The following is an 18,142-nucleotide window of genomic DNA, read 5'->3' on the forward strand; positions in this document are numbered from 1 at the left end:
TGACCCACATCAAACTCAGAAGTCTGGATGGCTTCCCTGAGTGCTATCGAAGATCTGTGCAAGATCACAAATTGGCTGAGATCCAAACGCAGGATCTCCACTTCTGAGTCCAATGTGATTTGTCTGCCCCAGGCTGTGATGCATTAAAATCCGTCACCTGCCTTTCTTCGCAGACCCTCCCTCCTCCATGATTCCATGGAGCTGTCCAAAGTAATGAAATCCAGGAAGAGCTGGTTTCTTTAATATATAAATCATATACAAAATAAAAAATAAGCTGGCTTATATTCAGTTTCAATTTTCCCCATTGACAGGAATTCGATTCTCTGGTGTAGCAGCAAATCGATCCCCAGCGGTGGAAGTCATTAGCATCTACTTGCGCCAGCAGTTTCTACCCACAGGCGGAGGCCAGATGGATGCCAGGGGGGTCCCTTGCCTCATCTCGTGCCCCCGCCCACCCACTCATCCACCTCCCCCTCTTCTTCTGCAGCCCAGCCAACCTGTTTTGCTGCTTCTTAATGTCCTCGTGTTGACAAGCTAAGCGATAAGATCAAATAAGGCTTCTCCGCTGCTGAGAGGCGCAGTGGTGCATCTTGGGAGATGATGCTCCAGAGGCTGGAGCGTGTGCTTCCAACCTCAGCCTTCTTGGGACCTCAGCTGACCTCGGAAGCTGAGGCAGCCCCTGCATCAGCTCTGCTCTGCTGGCAGGGCAGGCCCTTAAAACTGGGGCACTCTAAAGAGTGGGTGGGTGGAGATTTGGATTCTGAAGGCTGTACGCAGATTTGAATACATTTGCATGCACCTCTCCAATTTGCATAACACTTGCTGTTTGTCTTGAGGAGTCTCGCCTCCTGGCAACCCTGCTCAGCAACCCCACTGAGTTCTTTTTGTCTTTCTGCAAAGCTCCACACGTTTTCTAAATGATTCTCATGGCCACGGGGACTAGAAGGGTGCCTTTCAAAATGAAAAATGGGAATTGGATGCCAGGTACTGAGGCCGGCGCTAGGACTGAACATTTTGCCTCCATTGCCCACCTAGTGCAGCACCCTGCCCTCTCAGAGGCCAGTCAGATGCTTTTGGGAAGCCAGAAACAGGATGTGAGTTCAAGGTCCTCTCCCACTGCCTGCATCCCTGCAAATGGTACCCAGAGGCACACTTCCTCCGGCAGCACAAGTGATGATGCACAGAGCTAGGAGTCTTCTACCTGTGTGGCCGCCTGCCTGTGGCTTTCTGCAAGATGAAAAATGTGCTTCAGTTTTGAAAGGTCTTGTCAGGCGCTGAATTCACAGGTCAATGTGGTTGCTTTAAATCTGTCTTTGCCGATCGGTTTCCAGTGATCTTCAAAGCCTGTAGGTGAAATTTAACCCGCGTACTTCTTTGCTACCTTGCTGGGTGAGGGGTACAGGCAACGACCCTCCTCTAACCTTTCAGCATTTTCCTCCCTCCCTCCCTCGCTGACAACAACCTCACTTGGTGTTGAGTTTAGGGTATGGATAGTGTCTGGAAATCATTCACCCTGGTGTGCCATGCAGCAAACTGCTTGATGCTGTCTCCCATTATCCTGCCAAATGAGAAGGAACACTATACAGGGTGAGGCTTGCAGGGGAGTTGGTCACATTCTCTATAGCATATAAGTAAAATCTGGTACTCTATAGCCGCCAACCTCAATGGCTTCGAAAGGGGTTTAGGTAAATTGGTGGACAACAAAACTATTAGTGGCTACCAGTATACCTGAAGGAGCGTCTCCACCTCCATCGTTCTGCCCGGATACTGAGGTCCAGCGCTGAGGGCCTTCTGGCGGTTCCCTCGCTGCGAGAAGCCAAGTTACAGGGAACCAGGCAGAGGGCCTTCTCAGTAGTGGCACCCGTCCTGTGGAACTCCCTCCCACCAGATGTCAAAGAGAAAAACAACTACCAGACTTTTAGAAGACATCTGTTTAGGGAAGCTTTTAATGTTTAATGTTTAATAGGTTATTGTATTTTAGTGTTCTGTTGGAAGCCGCCCAGAGTGGCTGGGTATAAATAAATTATTATTATTATTATTATTATTATTATTATTATTATTATTATTACTACTACTACTACTACTACTAGTCGTGAAGGCTGTATTCTACCTCCCCAGCTAGAGGAATAATGCCTTGAATACCAGTTGCGGAGAATTGCAAGTTGGGAGGCTGCTGCTGTGCTCAGGTCCTGCGTCTGGGCTTCCCAGAGGGGCATCTAGTTGGCCACTGTGAGGACAGGCCCTGCTTTCATCTGACCCAGCAGTGCAAGGCTCTTCCTATGTTCTGATGTTCCTTCCTACCTGTCATGATAGCAGAGGTGCTTGCTGATATAAGAAGTGGCTCTGCACACACTATGGGAGTTAAGTAAAAGTACAGTACCACTCTATTCTGCCTTATGAAGAATGGTTGAGGGACTTGATGGAGAAGGAGACGGAGAGGTGACAAATCTCTTATGACTACTCTGTTTCAGGGCTGCAATAAGTCAGCCACAGAGCAAGTGGTGAAGTTTTTGAATATGGCCATCTGTATTTGACCAGTTATAATTGCCTGATATATATGCACATGCTGTGTTTGGCATTATTATTCTGGGTTTTACAAGTTGCATCAGTGTGCATTTTTAGCAGTGTTCTTGTCAATTGTTATATGATGGGCATTAGTTGCCTCCACAGTTGGAGGCAGCGATGCTTCTGAATACCAGTTGCTGGAAACCGCAGGAAGGGAGATTTGCTCTTGTGCTCAAATCCTACTTACTCGTTTCCCATGAGCATCTGGTTGGGCCCTGTGAGGTTGACCTGACAGGCCATTTGCCTGGTCCAGCAAGCTCTTCTTATGAGGCACTGCTGCCTGAAACCTTGGAGAGCTGCTGCCAGCCAGTGCAGGTGATACTGAGCTGAGTGGACCAGTGATCTGGCTCTGTGCTTCTTAAGGCCATCAACACCCCATATACTTACGTGGCTTAAATTGCAAATGATTCAGTCATTGCTAAATAAAAGCAAATTGTGGAGCGCACGTCCTTCCTTGCACCCTCCCCATCCATCGCCACCCTTCAAGTCCTCTTCTCCATCCCCCCGCCTTTCCTTCTGCACTGCTCCTTAACAAGCCAGCCTCTCTCCCTGATTGTGCTTTCCCTGTCAAGAAGACCGATGGCTGTTCTCTGCTCTTAACCCCATTATCAGCACACTGCTCCTTCTCCTGGTCTCAGGGAAGTAGCAAATGGGAAATTGGATTGTGTGGGTGCTTCCTCCAAGCCTGGGGTGGGAGGAGGGGTGGGGGTGGGGAAGGCCCGATCCTTTCCTTCACAGGTGCCCATCCTGTTGTCTTCATAGGTCTTGCGATATAGACTGGGGTGGGGGTCCTGATTTCCCCTCCTTCACTTTCTCCTTTTTGGACTGCTCTGTCGGAGCACATAGGAAGTTGCCTTAAACGGTGTCAGATCTTTGATCCATCCAGTTCATTACTGTCTGCACCAACTGGCAGCAGCTCTCCAGAAATTCAGGCAGGAATCCTTCCTGACCTTCCCCTAAAAAATAAAATAAAGTAAGAGTCTAGTCCTTATGATTCTGAACAAAAGGATGAAATAATAGCAGGCTTATATTGTATCAGACTTTTGGTCCATCTAGCTCAATACTGCCTACACTGACTGGCAGCGGCTCTCCGGGGATTGGAGTCCTTCCTGGCCTTACCCAGAGATGCCACTGGGACATCTTCTCTGCCTCTGTGGCCCTTTGCTAGATGTCAGATGGCTGTTGCGGTTGCTCGAGAGTAACCAGGCAGGACTCCAAACCTGTGTTTTACAGGTTTTATTTTGGTGCAAACTATTTACAGTGAAGAGCTCCAAAGCTCATGTCTGGCTCAATCGCTAGCAGAATCCGGGAGTCGTCTCTTTTTGGACCTCCCCCAACATAAGAGTTTCATTACCCCCAACCTTCTCCTTCCCTCTTTGCGCCTTAGGCTACTGCGCAGGATGGGCGATGGCAAGGGCGTGTTTCCCTCCTGTCCGGCTTGCCCAGGAGCGGTGTTAAGGCTCCCACCAGCATCCTCTGGTCCTTGCACCTCTTCCCCACTAGAGGTGGGGCTTTCCTCCTCCCCGGAAGAGGAACTGCCTCGCAAGATGTTCGGAGGCTCCCTGTAACACAACTGCCCTTCTATTCCTCGCCTCTGAGCCAATGGCAGTTCCCTGACACTAGATACATCTCTATATACAGTGGTACCTCGTTTTACAAACTTAATCCATTCCTGATTCTGTTCTTAAACCAAATCCATTCTTAAACCAAGGCACCTGTTCCCTAATGAGGCCTCCCGCCGCCAGTGCCCTTCCATCATTCGGATTTCGTTTTTAGACCAAGGTAAAGTTCACAAACCGGGACACTACTTCCGGGTTTGCGGAGTTCATAAACCGAATAGTTCGTAAACAGGGCTGTTCGTAAACCGGGGTACCACTGTATTCCTTTCTGCATGAACACACAATCCAGATTTTTAACAGTGAGCATTAGGAAATCCATAGCAATGCTTGTGGGGATTCGGCTGCATTATGCGCTCTAAAGCAGCCTTCCTCAACATGGCACCTTCCAGATGTTTTGGAGTACAGTTCCCATCAGCCCCCTCCCAGCACCACCATTTATTTCTTTAACCCCCTCCAGAATTAATACTACCTGATTTTAATAAAGCCTCAAAGCAGAACATTAGAAGTATCAGTAAAAGCACAAGAAACTAAAATCAACACTAAATGATCAAAACATGTGAAACGTCGATTGGGTGAACTTGTTATCATATCATCTGTGCTGGCTCAAGGGGCAGATGGGAATTTAGTCCAAAACATATGGGGTGTGGGCACCAGATTGGGGAAGACTGCTGCCAAGGGGACTTTGGTTTCACACGGAGATCTCAAGGCTCCCAGTGTCTTCTCCAAGATTGAAGCAGATTTTCATCTGTCTCCACCCCCCCCAAACACACAGAAACCCTCCCAAGACAAATCTGGGGTTGCCATAGCAACTTCTTTCCCCTTGCAATGATATTTGTGGAATTTCTGATCCCGGGAACCTGCAGCTCGTTTGTCTTATCCTTCCTCTGTTGGCAGAAATAGCCATGTGTGGTTGCTTTCGCATGGGCCAAGGACCAGTTTCTGAACCAGATCTCTCTCTTCCCGTCAGCCTCCATCCATCTTCCGAATCAGCCATAGCAAGTGGCTTTGTGGGCATGCAGACCCTATCATCCTCTCCCTAGTTGAACATAAGAACATAACATCAGAGGAGCCTGCTGGATCAGGCCAGGGGCCCATCTAGTCCAGCATCCTGTTGTCACAGTGGCCAGCCAGATGCCCCAGAGGGGAAGTGGGATTTGAGGGCAAGAGCACAGCAACTGGTATTCAGAAGCATTGCCTCCTCCCGTAGTGAAGGCAGAGCATAGCCATCATGGCTGGTAACCAGTGATAGCCCTTTCTTCCACGAATTTGTCTAATCCACTTTTATACTTTTTAAAACTATGCAAGTGGATGGCCCTCACTGCCTCTTGTGGCAGTGAGTTCCATAGTTTAAAAATGTGCTGTGCCAACAAGTCCTTTCTTTTACAGATAGAAGGATGGCTTATAAAATGATGGGACTTGGCTGAGATGGCTAGGCTAATATGTTTAATTAGAGAAAAATCCTTACTAACGTTTGTTAAGGATTGAACGTTTCTTGCGGACTTTTGCGTGAAAGAGAAAATGAACTTGTAACATCTGGGTTTGAAGATTATAGAAGATAGAACGGTCGGATCTTAAAGAATGAATATCGCTTGTAGCTGCAGAGAGCCAGAAGTCCTTTTATTTTACTCTAGTTTTTTCTTTCTTTTCCCCCCTCTTACTTTCTCCTCCTTTAGACTTCTCCTTTTCTTCTGTTTTCTTCCTTCTGACTTTGTTCTCTTTTAGACTAAGCAGCTGTTTTATCTCAGTATATTATAAAAAAAGATGCTTTGTAGTGGGTATGTATTTCTGTATATCTTCGAATAAGGATCAATTATGAAAATTTAAAACAAATAAAAAAATAAGTCTTTTCTTTTACTCATCCTGAATCTCCCAACCATCCGATTCGCTGGATGTCAATGAGTTCTAGTGCTGTGAGAAAGAACGTTTCTCAATCCACATTTTCTGTGCAATGCCTAATTTCATAAACTCATCGTGTTGCCTCCAACTCACCTTTCCTCTAAACCATGGGTAGGCAAACTAAGGCCTGGGGGCCGGATGTGGCCCAATTGCCTTCTCAATCCAGCCCACGGACGGTCCATGAATCAGTGTGTTTTTACATGAGTAGAATGTGTCCTTTTATTTAAAATGCATCTCTGGGTTATTTGTGGGGTATAGGACTGTGGCAAGAGAAACTGATAGACTATGTGGAATGTGCGAAATTGACACATAAACTATGTGACAAGGATAACAGTGACTTTAAAGAAGAAAGGGAACCTTTTATGGAGTACTTAAAGAAACAAAATGAATTGGACTCCTTGGAAGGTTTTGAATAAACATTCACAAACTCTTTATTGATAATATACAGACAGATAAACGGAGGATGATGTATTTTTGATAAATTGTTATGCTGATATATGGCATAGGAATTCATTTATTTATTTTTAAATATAATCTGGCCCCCCGCAAGGTCTGAGGGACAGTGGACTGGCCCCCTGCTGAAAAGTTTTGCTGACCCCTGCTCTAAACTTAAAAGTCCCAAACCTTTCAACCTTTCCTAACAGGGAAGTCACTCCATTCCCTGGGTGTGTCCCCAATCCTCTGCTGGGATTTGTTAAGGCGTATTGCTGCAGGGCCGATGGGGAAGGCAACCTTCCGCCTGAGCCAGAAGCAGTTTAGACCAAGTTGGAGCAACGCCACATCAAGTGCAGTATTGCCACTCGGGAGGAATCCTGCTCCTTATTCTGTTTCTTCCACACCTCAAATCCTTACCTTCTTTTTCTCATTGTTGTTTTTTTCTCCCCCAGAGCTCCTGGGATCAACCAAGAGGGTGAATGTGAATTTCCAAGACACTGATGGGTAAGTAGGCGAAATCTGTTTATCCACCAGTGGGGTAGTGGTCCAGCGTCATGGGGGTGCGGGGTTTGAAGGGCTGTTGCTATCTCTGTGGCAGGGTCCTGGTCTCCAGCATCCAACAGGTGACCAGTGAGCAGGAAAGGGGAGATTTTTAACTACCGTATGATCCAATGATTTTTGTTGTTGTTGTTTAGTCGTTTAGTCATGTCTGACTCTTTGTGACCCCATGGACCAGAGCACGCCAGGCACTCCTGTCTTCCACTGCCTCCCGCAGTTTGGTCAGACTCATGTTTGTAGCTTCGACAACACTGTCCAAGCATCTCGTCCTCTGTCGTCCCCTTCTCCTTGTGTCCTCCGTCTTTCCCAACATCAGGGTCTTTTCCAGGGAGTCTTCTCTTCTCATGAGGTGGCCAGAGTATTGGAGCCTCAGCTTTAGGATCTGTCCTTCCAGTGAGCACTCAGGGCTGATTTCCTTCAGAATGGATAGGTTTGAATTTCTTGCAGTCCATGGGACTCTCAAGAGTCTCCTCCAGCACCATAATTCAAAAGCATCAACATGGAAAAGGCAAGGAAAGCAAGCCTTATGAGGAACGGTTGAAAGAGATGGGGATGTTTATCCTGATGAAGAGAGGACTGAGATGAGGGGTTATGTTAGGCCAGGCTTCCTCAACCTCCAGATGTTTTTGGCCTACATCTCCCATGATCCCTAGCTAGAAGGACCAGTGGTCAGGGATTATGGGAATTGTAGTCTCACAACATCTGGAGGGCCGAGGTTGAGGAAGCCTGTGTTAGGCGTCTTCAGATATCTGAAGGGCTGCCACATGAACATGAACCAAACTTGTTTTCTGTAGCTCCAGAGAGAAGGATCCTAACCAATGGATTCAAGCGATAGGAAAGGAGATTCCTTGGGAAGCCCAGAGCTTTGTCCATTGGTCAAGGCTTCCTCCAATCCTGTCAGATCCTGGACACAGCAAGGCAGTAGCCATTAAGAATCTTTCTGTCTCCCACAGATGGAAATAGTTAATGGTCAAGAGATCCTTTTTTGTGGGGGGGAAGGGAGTGGGCTGGATAGTGACTTTCCCCAGACATTTGGAACTACAACTCCCATCAGCCCCCAACATCAATACAGCTCTGCTGCCCGAGACTGATGGGTACTGTTGTAGTCCTCAAATTCGGGAGGGTAGCAGGCTGGGGAAAGTTTCTGGGGCTTGCTCCAGCTGTGCATGGGCGCAGCCAACCTCGCAGGGTTGTTGTGAGGCTAAAACAGGGAGAGGAAGAGAACCGTGCATGCCACCTTGAGCTCCTTGGAGGAAAAGCAGGATAAAGAAGTAATAATAAATAAGTGGATGGAAAGGCTTGCAGGAGGGGGGGCATGAAGAAATTTCTCTTTGTTCTTAAGACCCCCTTGCGTTGCCTGCATCTGGTTTTGCAGAGGACCTCATGAAGCTCTCTCAGTGGCCTCCTCTGTACATCACAAGCACTGTGCTTGGCCTCCCCATGACTTAAGATCGTAACAAAAAAGCCTGCTGGATCAGGCCAGTGGCCCATCCTGTTCCCACAGTGGCCGACCAATAGGAAACCTGCAATTCAAGGATTCAAGCACAAGAGCCCTCTCCCCTCCTGCATTTTCCAGCAACTGGGCATTCAGAGAAGCAGAGCAGTAGCCATCGATAGCCCTCTCCTCTCCTCCATGGGTTTGTCCCATCCGCTTTCAAAGCCATCCAGTCGGTGGCCTTCACTGCCTCCTTTGAGACTTGGATCTTGAGTCCTTATATGATGCATTGCACTCCATCCCACTCTTCAACAAAAGAAGGAGAGCCTTTGTACAACCCTGTCTGAGTTGCGTAATTTATGCTGGGCACAGAATTCCGAGGGCGGAATTCTTAATTCCGTTCGCTGCACGTGCCTGAAAGGAGGGGGGGGGGAAGCAATTCTGCTGCCTCATGAGGTGACCTTGTTTGCTTCCCATTGAAGTGTATTCCTTTTCCATTCCTTTGTTGATATAAGAAAGCTGCTTGCAGCTGCCGGGGCCCAGATAATTTCACTGTTGTGATGACTTGTAGGAGATGAGAGGAGGCAATTTTTGCTGAGATGGAAAATAGTACAATGGAGCAAACTTTCCCCTCCTTCTCTGCACTCCCCAGGTGTGATCTCTGTGAATTCAGATTAGTGTGTCCTTCCGGAAAACCAAAGAAGATAAGGAGAGCCTGGCTTCTGGATTGGGTCAATCACCCATCTAGTCTGGCATCCTGTTCTCACAGGGGCCAGCCACCAAATGGCATCAAAACAGCAGCAAACACAAGCTCTTTGTCCAGGTTGTGGGGCAAATACCAGGGGATGACTATTGGCTTTATGCTTCAGGGCACCTGACTGGTCTCTGCTGGAACCAAGATGCTTGACTAGACAGGCTTTTGTTCTAAACCTGTAGCAAACCATACATTTAAAATACAAAATTTCCCCCCAAGAATCCTGGAAATCGTAGTGACCCCTAGCAGAGCTACAGTTCCCAGTACCCTTAAACTACAGTTCCCTTGATTCTTTGAGGAAAGTCACATGCCCCAGAGGAAGGGTGGGATATAAAGCCTCATAGGGTCCAAGATGGTTGTATTTGGGGAAGGTGCACTGTTAGGTATAAAGCGCTCTACAACTCGGGACCAGGATACCCAAAAGATCATGGCACCCCTTATATACCCAGTCAATCATGGCTGTTTGCAGGCTGTCTTGAAGGCACCATCTTCCCAAGGACATCTGTTCCCTGCAATGTAGGCATTGGGCTTTTAGTGTTGTGGCACCAGCCCTTTGGAATGCCCTCCCCTTAAATATTAGACAGGTGCCATCTCTGGCTTCTTTTTGGTGGAATTGTTCTTAAGCAGCTTATATTGTTTAATAACGGCTTGTTTCTTTCCATCCTGGGCTCCTTTATTTATTTTATTTAGTTCAACAAAATTATGCGCCACTTGATTGTTTTAAAGACAACAAACCTCAAAGCGGTTTAGAAAAAAAGATAAAACAATAAAATTGCCAATTGAGACTTTCGAAAAGTCAAAATAACAATGGACTAAAAACAAATTAAAATTTGTGGATAGGCTTGCCTAAGCAAAAAATGCTTTTAGCAGGGACTGAAAAAAGCACAGTGAAGGCGGCTGTCGGTTGTTAAGGGCTTTGAACTTGGCCCTTGGAGAGGAAAGGTGGGCTATAAATTTAATAAATAGTCGTAAATATAAAGAGCAACTTCTGGAGGGCTCCAGGTTGGGGAAGCCTGCTTTGGCGGAAGAGAACGGCTCTGTCCTCTCCTGGGCAGGTGCCACCTCCCTTTCCAAGCAGCCCGTGCAGACGGCTTGGCAGGCGGCAGGCGGAGGAGACGGAGAAGTAAATGAGTCTTTGCTGAAAGACGAGGGGGCGGAAAGGCGGGGGGACGCTTCTTCCATTAGCTGGAGAGAGGCGCAGACTCCCACGCAAAGCTGGGCTCTTCTGGCTGCAGGCAAGGGGTGGGTGCTCAGCACACAGCCATTTCTGGCCCTGTGCAGGCAGGGGAGAGAACAGGTCGCTTTGGTCAGTATCCTGAGCAGTCTCACAGAGACCAGAGGCCGACCAAGCAAGGAGCCACGTGTGTGTCTGAGAGAGGAAGGGAGAGAGAGAATACCTCGTTGTGTTGTATCTCAATGCGCCAGCTGAACTGGTGCCACCACTGTGGCGTTGCAGAATATTTGTTAATAGTTGCATTTCATACCCCACCCTTTCCTCCAAGGAGCTCCATAAAGGCAGAGTATACGGTTGTTGTTTTTCCTCTCTCCCCACTTTTATTTTATTTGGTTATTTAACAAATTTGTATAACCACCTGTACCCGTAGGTCTCAGGGCGGTTCACAACATAAAAATGCAGAAAAACAAACCGAAATGGCTCAGTGGAGAGAGATATATTTTTGCTTTTCTTGTGGAGTGATCTAAGGAAGAAAAATAACAGGAACAGCCTCCCTGCTGGAAGCATTTCAGAGGCGCCCAAGTGTGTTTCTCACGTCCTCCCCATGGCCCCCAGACGCACAAATCCCAGGGAACGCTGAAATCCAGGCTTCTGGGCAGCTTTCCTGGAAAGAGCGAGAGAGACAGATTTGCTGAGTCCCATTGCTCTCTCTCTGTGTGTGTATGTGTGGAATCGCTACAATGCCAAGCAGACCCCACGAACCCTGTGCTAAATTGGGGCATTCCTTAGCAGCTATAATAACTCTGCTCTGGTTTACATCTGCAGAGTTTGGGTCTGTGCTTTTATGGAAATGTTTGGAAAGCTGCGTGCGTCTTCTCCAAATATCCTGGGATCGAGATATGACTTACGTGCACGCATCCAGCCCGTAATCCTCATCTCTGCCTCTCCGTCCAAAAAACCCACCGGTCATTTAATTCATTAATTTATTTTTCAAAGTTTTCCGCCTTCCTCTTTAGCCCCCAAAGGTTCTCGGAGCAGCTACCCGTTGCTTAAAAGCAGTAAAACAATAATAAGCTGGAAGTAGCAGCGAGAGGCAGAGTTGTATAGCAGTACCAAATCCGGTTTAATCCAGCATCTTAAAAATTAAGCTAAAAACACATAGATAATTTTTAAGTGTGTGCCGGTCAGCGGGGGAAGTATTTCACTGGTGCCAAGATAGACATCAGGGTCTTGGCAGGCCTCTCCTGCAAGGTCAGCATCTGCCTCCAGAGGCTGGGATAGCAAGGAAGGACTGGTGGTGATGATGATAATTAAATTTATTACCTGCTCTTCACCAGCAGATCCCAGGGTAGGATGCAACCAACCAACACTAAAGCCAGTTAAAAAATGATGACCTTAAAATCCGTGCACATGCATGGGACACCATGACACAGAAACATCAGAAACTGGCTTCTACTGAATCAGACTTCTCTTGCTTGGACTCTGAGCCTGGACCAGCCCAGGATACTATTTTGGTTGCTGCTCCCTTGAGGTTACTGATGGCCAGCTGCCTGCTTCTTCAGGAGCCCAGGGAGAACAGGACAGCAGTATGTCCTGGGATAGCTAAGTTGGTAGATTGTGAGACTTAATCTCAGGGTCCTGGGTTTGAGCCCCACGTTGGGCAAAAGATTCCTGCATTGCAGGGGGCTGGACTAGATGACTCTTGTGGTCCCTTCCAAGTCTCCCATTCTATCATTCTACCTGGGTAAAGGGTAAAGGGACCCCTGACCATTAGGTCCAGTTGCGGACGACTCTGGGGTTGCGACGCTCATCTCGCTTTATTGGCCGAGGGAGCCGGTGTACACCTTCTGGGTCATGTGGCCAGCATAACTACGGTAAGCCGCTTCTGGCGAACCAGAGCAGTGCACGAAAACACCGTTTATCTTCCTGCTGGAGCGGTACCTATTTATTTACTTGCACTTTGACGTGCTTTCGAACTGCTAGGTTGGCAGGAGCAGGGACTGAGCAACAGGAGCTCACCCCGTCGCAGGGATTCGAACTGCCGACCTTCTGATCGGCAAGCCCTAGGCTCTGTGGTTTAGACCACAGCGCCACCTGCGTCCTGAGTGCATGCAACTAAAGATAAGAACATAAGAAGAGCCTGCTGGATCAGGCCAATGGCCCATCTGATCCAGCATCCTGTTCTCACAGTGGCCAGCCAGATGTCTCAGTGGCTAACCCCAGCAGGACCTGAGCACAAGAGCATTCTCTCTACCAGTGATCCCCAGCGACTGGTATTCAGAAGCATTCTGCCTCTGGCCATTCATGGAAGGAGAGAGAGCATAGCTGTCCTGGCTTGTTGCCATCGATAGCCCTCTCCTCCACGAATTTGTCTTGTAAACTTTTAATGCCGTCCAAATTGGTGGCCATCACTTCCTCCTGTGGCGGTGAGTTCCATGGTTTAACTAGGTACTGTGTGAAAAAGTACTTCTGCAAAAATCTGGTCTGCATCTTCCAACGTTCAGCTTCATTGGATGTCCACCAGTCCTGTCACCAAAGAAGCCCTTGCCTGCTGGCAGAATAACAGCAAGCGAGGGGAGTGGGAGCCAGGAAGGATCCTTGGAAGGTCCTTCCCTTAGAGTTGGGGTTTGCGGCAGAGAAAGCCTTGACCTGCTTTTGTGCCAGCTGTACCTGGGCAGTGTGTCTCCTGCTGATCTAAGGAAAGGGGAGAGAGTTCTGGGAGCAGGTGCTCTGAGCTAGCCTGGAAATCTGAAGCAGGGCCAAATCTAGCAAGGGTCAGCTGTTTGTGTGGCGGCTGCTTTCTGCATTGGCGTGAACTGAGAGTTGGGGAGTTGGGCAGGGCAAGAGGAGGAGGAGGTGGTGGTCGTGGTGGGGAGTCTCTCCGGCACTTGACATCTCTGCTTTGCCCCCTTTCCTTGCAGATTCTCTGCCCTGCACCACGCGGCCCTCAATGGCAACACAGAACTCATCTCCCTGCTGCTGGAGGCTCAGGCTGCTGTGGATATCAAGGATAACAAAGGCAAGCACAGGAGAGGGACACCTAGAAGGAATGCAGAGAGCGCCTGGGGGTGGGATTAGGGGAAAGGTGGGCGGGGCTTTGATGTGAATGGGCGGGGCTCTGATTTGATCATGGTGGGTTTTGGGATTGGGGAACTGAGCTGTGCTACAGCAGAGAACAAAGAGAGAGAAAGAGGCAGATCTCACAAGGTGCTGAAGGAGGTCCTATGGTCTTTTTTCATGAGCATTCCATGTATCCGATTTCTAGAGGAAAAGCTGTTAGTCTCTTGCAAAGAATACAACCTTAATAACGGGAGGTGTGGCGGGATGTACGTACTTTGGCCTAAGACTTTTTGGACTGCATTCCACTTCATCAGAAGCATGAAGTATTGTATAGATCATGATTTGAGGGGTTCGAGGGATTATAAACAGTGAGGGCAGGAGGAAAGACAAGGCAGAAAAGTAGAGATAGTGATAATGGTTATGTTACACCTCCACACAAACCAGGTATTGATACCACAGATACCCTGGCATTGGTAAGCCAGTTAACACATGTATTCAGCCTCTTGACGAATTGCAATTCAGCTGTTTTTCACTAGTGCACCCCCTCTGAAGTTCCTCTGTTCCTTAATGGTCATCTTAAGGTCAGCTTGTGGCTATTGCCAGCTTTGAGGTCAGATTTGTGCCCATCTACACTATGAGCTTAATGCATTATTATTATTAAGAACCCTTCTTTGGAGGCAGCAAATATAATTCAACCAGTATGTCATCAAGTTGCAAGTATATCCCACCATGTCCTGGTGTATTAACTAAACGCGGTTTGGGCAAACCACAGTTTCCCATATTCCGATACTGTGGTTTGTTTGAGGTGGCTGTTGGACACTTCCAATGTTCTCCCTGTGCCTTGAGAAGTTTTCCCAGTTCTTTTGGATTGAGTTATGCCCCCAGAAATGAAGGGTGGTTTCAATACTAGCGCTGATAATCTCTCTCTCTCTCTCGCCCCACCCCCTCCTGGATGTGGTACAGGGATGCGCCCCTTGCACTACGCTGCCTGGCAGGGTAAGAAGGACCCCATGAAGCTGGTGCTGAAGGCTGGCTCTTCTGTGAATGTTCAGTCGGATGAAGGGCAGATCCCTTTGCACCTGGCAGCCCAGCATGGCCACTATGATGTGGTAAGGGGCAAAAGGGGTGGGGAAGGGGGTCCTGCCTAGGGATAGATGAATCTGTCAATCTTAAATTCTCAGCGCTACAATATGAAATCCTCCCGATAAACATATTTTTGCATGCATTTTTGGCTGATAGATATCTTTTGCAAGCAAATTTTCCATTGATTGCAGTACAGTTCTGTATCTTATTTTAAGTAAGATGACTTCTTCTTTTTTGCTCGTTTCCCCCCAATATATGCATTTGTTTGTCTGGAGAAATTCAGAAGAGAGCCATTTTCGAAGGCTGACCCTGTTTCAGTTGGCATATTGGTTCGAGAAGCGCAAATGAGGTTGTTTTTCATTGAGGTGCAAACAAAACCAATTTTCTCTTTCATCTGCGCCATGCCATGAGAGATGCATCTTGTTCCAGCTCTCTGGGGGCGTGAAGAGAATTTTACTTGCCCAATGGCATAGAGAATTTGACTTACCTTTGACTTGCAAAGGGCCCATAGAATCCATAAGCAAACTGTCCCTGCAGATCCTGGGCAACATTGGGGTCTGGTGGGGAGTGCACAACATTGATGGAGGTGGGGCTTACATGCGCCCTACCCCTATAACACATGTGCCCTACAGCACCCTACACCACAGCCAGTGTGGTGTAGTGGTTAAGAGCGGTAGACTCGTAATCTGGTGAACCAGGTTCGCTTCCCTGCTCCTCCACATGCAGCTGCTGGGTGACCTTGGGCCAGTCACACTTCTCTGAAATCTCTCAGCCCCACTCACCTCACAGAGTGTTTGTTGTGGGGAAGGAAGGGAAAGGAGAATGTTAGCCGCTTTGAGACTCCTTCGGGTAGTGATAAAGCTGGATATTAAATCCAAATCCAAACCCCTGTTCCCTTACGCCTGCCCCTCTGCTCCCTTATGGGGCTTGGCGCATAAGTGAACCCCTGAACACACCAAATGTTATTTGCCTCTCCTGTGTGGACTCCCCCTCCTGCTGGAGTGGTTTGGGAAGAAACCCCTGGGAAGCAGCTCCCCCCACCCCACCCTGGACATTCCAGCAATGCAGACAGTGGGCTGTGAGATCGAATCCTCTATCTGGTAGATTTTGGCCCATGGCTCCACTCAGCGTCTGCACTTTGTTGTGCCTTCCTCTTTTTCGCTCTCTCCATCCCGCAGTCAGAGATGCTCCTCCAGCACCAGTCCAACCCCTGCATCCTGGACATTTCGGGCAAGACCCCGCTCGACCTGGCCTGCGAGTTCGGAAGGGTTGGGGTAAGTCAACCGGCTGTGGTGGCAGAAATGGGGGACGAGCGCTTGAGATGGGGTGGGGTGTATAACCAAATGCTTCCCTGGGAGAAGCAGGAGGTTGACTTCATTCCCTCTTCCTGTAGGCTCAGTGGGAGAGAACACACCAGGAAGTCCCAGCTTTAACCCCCAATGGCTTCTCCAGGTGGGGCTGGGGAAGACCGCTGCTAAAAACCTTGGAGAACCGCTGCCAGTCATTGTAGACCAGGCTTTGCCAACTTTAGGTCTCCAGCTGATTTTGGACTACAATTCCCATCATCCCTCACCTCTAGTCCTGCAAGCTAGGGATGATGGGAGTTGTAGTCCGGAAACAGCTGGAGACCCAAGGTTGGGAAACCCTGGTGTAGAGAATACTGATCTAGATGAGCTAGTGGTCTGACTTGGTATGAGGCATCTTCTTTTGTTGCCATGTAGTGCAGCCCTTGCTGAGGACTAGAACCTTGCTTTATTTTTTATGGAAAGGGCTATAGTAACAGAGCCCCTGCTTTGTGTGTGCAGAAGGTCCCGGGTTCAGTCCTGGCATCTCTGGAGAGACTTGAGTGAGACTCCTTGCCTGAAATCCTGGCAAGCCATTGCTGCTGGTCCTTTGCAGACAATCTTGAGCTCTGGCTTGGAATCTGGCTTGGGATCAGGTGGCTTCCATTGTCCCTCGTGCTGCTTTTCCTCCAGCCACCCTCCAGCCACCTAGTTATCTCCCTCTTGGACTACTGCAATGTGCTCTACGTGGGGCTACCTTTGAAGGTGACCCAGAAATTACAACTAATCCAGAATGCAGCAGCTAGACGGATGACTGGGAGTGGCCACCAAGACCATATAACACCGGTCTTGAAAGACCTACACTGGCTCCCAGTACGTTTCTGAGCACAATTCAAAGTGTTGGTGCTGACCTTTAAAGCCCTAAATGGCCTTGGCCCAGCATACCTGAAGGAGCGGCTCCACCCCCATTGTTCTGCCTGGACACTGAGGTCCAGCGCCGAGGGCCTTCTGGCGGTTCCCTCGCTGCAAGAAGCCAAGTTACAGGGAACCAGGCAGAGGGCCTTCTCAGTAGTGGCACCCGCCCTGTGGAACACCCTCCCACCAGATGTCAAAGAGAAAAACAACTACCAAACTTTTAGAAGACATCTGAAGGCAGCCCTGTTTGGGGAAGCTTTTAATGTTTAATAGGTTATTGTATTTTAGTGTTCTGTTGGAAGCCGCCCAGAGTGGCTGGGGAAACCCAGCCAGATGGGCGGGGTATAAATAATTTATTTATTTATCATAATCATCATCATCATCATCATCATCATCATCATCATCATCATCTCTTTTGCCCCTCCAGGTAGTGCAGCTGCTGCTGAGCAGCAACATGTGTGCCGCCCTCCTGGAGCCCAAGCCAGGAGACATCACCGACCCCAATGGGACCAGCCCCCTGCACCTGGCAGCCAAGAACGGCCACATTGACATCATCAGGTATGCCCCTTCTGCCTGGTGTCTGGGGAAGGGTAGAAGAAGAACAGCATTGGCACAGTGCACGAAAGATGGATATTAAACATTAAGTGTTTGTCGTGGGGAGATTTCAGCCTCTGTTTCGAAGTGCCTGCAGAACCGCCAAGGTGCTAGTCAGCTTTCAGATATTTGACAAATCTCCTGGGCGTCCAGCCAGGATCTGCTCTCCAGGCTTTTCAAGGTCTAGGTGCCTGCATCTCTGTCTTGGCATCAGCACTGGCGATCTGACTGGCCGGCCGGCTTTCCTGCAGCATAGGATTATCCCTCCCCCTCCCCCCTCTGCTCCCGATGCATTAGTGGCTGAAATTGCAAATCCCAAGACTGCCGGGTCCACCTCTCATCTCTGGTGTGTGCCAGTGTGTTAGGAAGGGAGCCGCCCTGCGCACCCCGCTGGCACGCAACTCACTTAGCAAATTGTCTGCAGCCTCCGCTGCGCTAATCTGGGGCTTGTATCTCAGCAGGATAGCAGCTGCTAATCTCGGCCTCTGGAGGCCTCTCCCGCAGCGCTTAGGATCATTTGTCAGATTTCCGTGCTGCGTTTCCACTTGAAGGAGTCCGGGATGAAGCTCCTGAAGGGGTGCTGCAGCCTTCCTCAACTTGCTGCCTTTCCGATGTTGGGACTACAACTCCCATCAGCCCCCAGCCAGCATGCTGATGGGACTTAGTAGTCCAAAGTGGACAGGCTGGGTGGGGATTTTTAACCCAAACCATCTGGAGGGTACCAAGGTTGAGGAAGAGCAGGACCATGTTTCTAGATATCATTGTTCTTAA

General features: G+C 48.7%; 1 protein-coding gene across 5 annotated transcripts in view; it reads left to right on the forward strand.

Annotated features, from left to right (window-relative positions):
- The window catches only part of CASKIN1 (CASK interacting protein 1), a 105,809-nt gene that overhangs the window by 61,620 nt on the left and 26,047 nt on the right, over positions 1–18,142 (forward strand). For 4 of the 5 annotated variants that reach the window (XM_083712046.1, XM_083712043.1, XM_083712044.1 and 1 more), the window contains exons 2-6: positions 6,968–7,019; positions 13,358–13,455; positions 14,460–14,605; positions 15,758–15,853; positions 17,205–17,335. In XM_083712046.1, coding sequence (XP_083568172.1) covers positions 6,968–7,019; positions 13,358–13,455; positions 14,460–14,605; positions 15,758–15,853; positions 17,205–17,335 — 523 coding nt within the window. Of the gene's footprint in view, positions 1–6,967; positions 7,020–13,357; positions 13,456–14,459; positions 14,606–15,757; positions 15,854–17,204; positions 17,336–18,142 lie in introns of those variants that run through there. The other variant, XM_083712047.1, reaches the window with a different exon arrangement.

This window comes from Podarcis gaigeae, assembly GCF_964106915.1.
Source record: "Podarcis gaigeae genome assembly, chromosome: 14".
NCBI lineage: Eukaryota > Metazoa > Chordata > Lepidosauria > Squamata > Lacertidae > Podarcis > Podarcis gaigeae.